This window comes from Ceratina calcarata, unplaced genomic scaffold (genome assembly GCF_001652005.2).
Source record: "Ceratina calcarata isolate Rehan_Ccalc_2016 unplaced genomic scaffold, ASM165200v1 scaffold16.2, whole genome shotgun sequence".
Lineage (NCBI taxonomy): Eukaryota > Metazoa > Arthropoda > Insecta > Hymenoptera > Apidae > Ceratina > Ceratina calcarata.
In genome coordinates, this window is record NW_017137284.1 from 213,694 (window position 1) to 219,719 (window position 6,026).

Genomic DNA, 6,026 nt, shown 5'->3' on the forward strand with positions numbered 1-6,026 from the left:
AAACTGGTGCGATTAGAAGCAAAAAACGTTGAATTTTAAAATGCCGTTTGGTTTATCCCGATCCGATTTCGGGATCCTGAGATATAGTCGCGTGAAGACAAGCATAATTTTTTCTCGCTATCCTTCTATTCTCGCTTCTCAAACTCGAATCTCTCTCTCGCCCCTTGACCCAGTTTTCTCTCATCCGTCTAGACACCTGCTACGCGCTTCTGGAAAAATAACCCTTTGGAATTCCGCGCGGGGATCCCCACAGGCGCAGCGTGAAAACAGCGAAACTTAGGAAGCCTATATCTCCGGAACGGATAGAGATATCGAAATGAACGGAACGCCATTTCTCTCAGTTTAACTTCCTATATTCACTGACGAGGTTTGTAACCCAAAATTCATTATCCTAACAATAATTCCTTAATCGCATGTTTAATTAAATAAAGATATTAATGAATATTATCAAATCACTTAATAGCTAATAAAACAATTACTAAACAAAAAGGAAGATGAAACAAAATTGGCCTTTATCGTGGAATTCATAGTTCAAATTTTTTGGCAAAGATCTGAATATTACACGTCGAGAGGAACATAAAGCATAATTGAAAATCCACTCACCGACGACGTCGAGGTATCCGTACTGCGTTTTGGCAGTCGCTGTATTAATTTGACACATGTACTTTCCCTTGTCGTCCTCCTGCACCTCTTTGATATGTAGGATCCAGGTCCTGTGCTTATCGTGTGACACGGATATCCTCGGGTTCCTGGTAATAACGTGATTTTGTACTGTCAGGATCGCGCTCTTGTCGAAAAGCATCCAGGCCACCTGAAACGAAACGCATCGTATCCCGTTACCTGTCCCGCCATAAACACGATTTACGACCGGGCATCGATTACCATAAAATCGCAATCACTATCGAAACGTCGCATTCCCTCGTACCGTTAATATCACTGGGCTCGTTTGTCCAAGTAGCGATGCCTCGCGTAAACAGAGAATTATCAACCAAATGCTACCTCCGCATTATGCTCCTGTTTACCATTTTCCAATATTTAAATGATATACGACATCGATACTTATTTGCAAAATGTATTTCCGCGGAATATATAATTTGTCAATCAGGGTCTTCTAGCGATCTCCTAACAGTCGCGTTTACAAAGAACATTTCCCAGGAAACGTTAAGAGAAAAAAAAGTAAAGAGAGTGAAAATTGAACGTGGGAAATAGCGAGAGACGCGTTTAAATGGGGAATCTAATCGCTCCGAACTGGATAAACCTGCAGGATTCTAGCCGTTGAGAACCGGGAAGCAAACGTGGAATCCCCAGCATCCCGGGTGAATGATCTACGGCGCTTTCAAGGGACCGACTGATCTACGGATACGCCAAGGTTATGGATATTCATCGGTGGATGAATCGCTCCGGGAATTGCGAACAGAGTCCTCTTTACGCATATACATATCTGAGAGAACGGGAGCGTGACAATGTATATAACTATATACATATATACCACATACGTGGACGCTATTTTACGGGAAAAGTTTTCTATTATACCGGACAATCGGACAAACGGGTTCTCAGCTCAGCAGTGAAAATATGTTGCCGTAGATACTCTGGCGTTAGGAAATAAATTTATAGTGAAGAAGGAAACAAGCAGAAAATAACATTTCGAAAACAATTTAATAGATGAATATAATAATTGTATTATAAATAAACGTAATTGCAGATAAAATATGAACCGCCAAGTCAAACATTGCACGTATATACCGCAGTTAATTAGTACAAACTTGTAATATTGAATGAGCTAACTGCTCCAAAGCTGACCGACTAATTAATAATCAACCCAAGATGTTCTAATAACTAGGCGCTTAATTGATCCCCCGACCGGCTAACTGTTTGACACTCTACTAATGAGTAACAATAAATAATTCGTCGTCGGGTTAATATAATCAAAATTCATTTTATCGTTTCCATAGTATTCTTGGATGAACGAGAATAGGACTGTGTTTCAATAATGCACAAGAACATAGACGAAACTATCCCAACAGTTAGGAATTTCCAGACTACCGACCCTTCATCCGAGCACATCAATCCCAATTACTGTTAATTGATCTCTACCTTGCTCTTTGTAAACTGTGCTATAACTGTTCGTTGGTCGAAATTGGAAATAGCAAACTAATAAGCTATGCTTCATTTCATTAACATTTACATAACACCTTAATATATAAGGTGTCTCAGAAAAAGTATTAGAGTCGAAAAGGGACCATTCTGAAAAACAATTTCCTTTGGAAAAATGCAAAGTGAAGTATGATTTTTAAATTATTAACCAAGAACACTGACTAATGAGAACACGTGTAGGGCTACTATTTCCATCGCTGAGCGCGGGTCCTACACGTGCTTTCATTGGTCAGTATTTTTCGTTACAAATTCAAAAATCAACACTTCTTGTAGAACACCTTGTAAATCTCAATGTTTAATTATGAAAGTACAATTTATTAACCCTTTCCTTTAATAAATTATCCTGTCCATCTTACAAGCTAATTTGGAATAAGAGAGAGATGAGAGGAACATGAAGAGCGCAAGAGAATAGCGCTGGAAGCTATTGCAATCTAAAAATTCTCTGGAATTTGATGGGATTCATTTATCGTCGGGCTGGCATGGCGTAAGAAACTGATTCAATTCCGATCAAGGAGACCGATTCGCGGGCTGATCGATACACAGGCGCGGGGAAAAAAGAAAACGGATGAACGGGGAGAGCCACTCTCTTGGTGAAGGCAACAACTGTCCCTGGAGAAATAAGGATGCCCGTTTTCGCGAGTTGTACACGACGTTACGCGTTAACTTCTGGTACACCGTCTGGGTCAGGTCCCCAACCTGGTCTCTCTCGCTCCGGGAATACACTATCACAATGCGATAAGTCTCGATTCTTTGCTAACCGGTCGATGTTTACGAGCGGGGATAAAGGAACGAGATAAAGGAAAGATGGAACAGGTGTTTAACGTCGCATTTAACGTCGCATTTAACGTCGATGTAATCTTCCTCCACGTCCAGCAACTTCTCTTTGCATTCGCGACGGGCTTTGATGGAAACAATCGATTTTTAATCAAAAAGAAGGGAAAGAAAATGGAGAAAATCATCTTATTTATCAAGGAATGTTTGTGTAAAATTATTGAAAATATTTGAATTACTTTCTTTCATAAAGGAATTCATTAACTAACCAGTGCATGTATCGAAAAACTATCGAGCTCCTATTTCCTTATTTTCCTACCCTGAGGAAATCGTCAATCGTTTACGATTTCACAACCGCGTGTTTCGTCGAAAAGTTGCTACGTCTGCACGCAAACAAAGAGCCTGGCGTTACGATTCCCAACTTTCAACCAAGTTCTGCTGAATTCTCACAATGCGGGACACAGATTACGTTGCACAATAATAAATTTCTATGGAATGATAACTTAACAAGTGCAGCTCTATTTTATACTTAAATAGAAGTATCAGAAGGAAATTTTAAATCGAATATAAAAAATTGAATTATATCGTTGGAAATATTTCCAGCAACACTATTTCATATAATTTCATCAATTATTATTGTACATATAAATAGTTCAGTTTTCCATTCATTTTCAATCTGTTCTCCAAGAAAGCAGCAAAGGCTTGTTTGTAAAATGAATGTTATAGACGCTCATAATTTATATTCCAAAAGAGGTATTAGAAGCATTTCTCATAAATTAGATATGATTCGTATATTCGTGAGCGGAACCTTGAGCCCTAGTCAACCACCTTTGAAGGCTTGACGGTAGTCGTAGCGATAGTCTAGCAGTCTAGCACCCCCGACCCTCGTTCCCCGGCCTTGTAAAACCTTCGTCACGAGCGATTGACCTCTGTGTGCGCTGCCAAGTGTTCCACAGGTTCTCCCTCGGTGCTTTTCACCTCCGCCGTCATCGTTCAAACGACCAAAACGCCGGAGGGGTTCTTGTTAAACTGAATGTTGCTATTCTCTCCATCGATTGGAAAACAAAACGGAAATTTGTACATGTATCGAAATGTACAATCAAATCACGTGGTCCGATTTTTATCCTAGCGATTTATAAAATTTTGTATCGTTATTTTTGGTAATGCACGTTTGATAAATGTTAGGTGAAAAAATATAATTTCTGTACGTGAAATTATTATGCATTTTTTTCATAGATCAACAGTACCGACGTTTTTATTTCTTTTCAATGCGAACAATTTAAGAGAAATCTTTAAATAAAGAAATGAATAATTATCATAAAGTTTTTGTTATAAGAAGAATGGGACTTACAGTTTTATACTTTTCTGTCCGCTTGTATAAAGAGCATCAACTTTTATGTTTTATGCGTCAGGCGAGACGGATGTCTGGGAAAGAGATTTCGTCCACGGGAAGCATTACGCCACGAATTCGTCTAAGTTTCCATGAATCATTAATTTCGCGCTGTAAAATTACCGTTATGAATCATTGCCTTCGGTCTGAACACTTTACGCTCTACTGTAAAACTCGCTCGAAAAAGATCATCAAGAATGCATTTCACGTACTTTTCTGCACACTTTTTTCTTAAATTAGCCTGATGATAAGATTGAACCTGTCATTTACAAAAACAGGCAGAATACTTGAATAAACTATTAAGTAAGAGAGCTTGTCACTTCGACATTCGCTTATTCTAGAATTCCGTTTTTAACTAAATAATAAAAAATGCAACAGTTCAGTTCGGACCACTTTTAGGATATTAAAATAGTTTTAATAACTGAGATAAATTGAGTTCCTTAAATGATAATTAGATTTATGTATCTATCGAGCTATTTTGCATTGACTGAATCGAAAATGCAAATTACGTCAATATACAAATAGATCAACTGATTGAAACTGAAAGAAGAAGAAGAAGAAGAAGAAGAAGAAAAAGAATGACGAGTTGCATGATACGTCGAAGCAACCGAAATGTATCAACATGCATGCAGTAGTGAAGTAAGACGAATGCCCTGCACGAGTTTGTACCTCCGGGAGCTCACCAGCAACGGCACGGTACCAAGCTTGGGGGCGCATTGATTCTTCGCCACGAGAGGAGAGTTACAGCTTTGTTTACCACGCAGGGCGACGAGACTAGCGCCGTCCAGTCTAGCTCTATCCGGCCTGCATTCCCACTTCTTTTCTTCCTCTTCTTCTCCTTTCTTAACCGATTGTCTGAACGGCGGAACTACAGCTCGCGTCAAGAACTAACCCTCCCGTTTATCCTCCTTCGAGGAGTACGCAAACACGCGAGGGTTCAGGGGATATACTCCCTTTTCTCCTGAGGTTAGACTGCGGTTGAAGGTCATGGGTCATTTGCAGAAATCCTTACGGACTCGGCTTTTTAATTCTTTTAGAAAATTTCTTTATATAATATTTTTTTATGTATTTATTAATATTTATCATTATTTAAAAAATGTTTCTTTTCTATTTTAATTCAGACTTTATGTATGGCTTTTACAAGGAAGGCTGTTTCAATTAACTGCATAATAACACACCTCTGTATTTTCACTATCAATTGAACATTTTAATCTGAAGCAATTTAATAATCATGGATTAATCATTTCTCGAATTCATTTCGAGGAGAAAAGAAATTAGAGACGTTAGGTCTCGCAATAACCGGGCGTTATAACAAACTTTACAGTGGCCTTACGACCCCTAACATCTTCGCGTAGAGACAGCTAAATCGTCCCCCTTTCGTCGCCATATGTGGAAAGTTCTGCTGCGTTCCACGGCTCGGGTGTAATACGACCACTTAACCCGCAAGCTGTCCGACCCCTTGGCTGAGCACCATAAGGCCATGGGGACGCCGTGACACGTTTAGTTGTCATACGCCATGCTGGCGACCGATTTTAGTCGAAATTACTTTAGAAATTTAAGAATTAATAACAATAAACTTCTAATTTTGTTATTTCATTTTTCTTACGTGAAATCATACCAAAATGAACCATGTAATAAATAATACATATTATAAATAAAATTATGAATAAAATATATTCACAATTATAATTGAACTTTTTTATTGAAC

At 38.6% G+C, this 6,026-nt stretch overlaps 1 protein-coding gene across 4 annotated transcripts in view; it reads right to left on the reverse strand.

Annotated features, from left to right (window-relative positions):
- Positions 1-6,026, reverse strand: part of LOC108632528 (lachesin) — a 268,437-nt gene that overhangs the window by 112,427 nt on the left and 149,984 nt on the right. For all 4 annotated transcript variants that reach the window (XM_026819746.1, XM_026819747.1, XM_018037179.2 and 1 more), the window contains one exon: positions 604-811. In XM_026819746.1, coding sequence (XP_026675547.1) covers positions 604-811 — 208 coding nt within the window. The remainder of the gene's footprint in view (positions 1-603; positions 812-6,026) is intronic.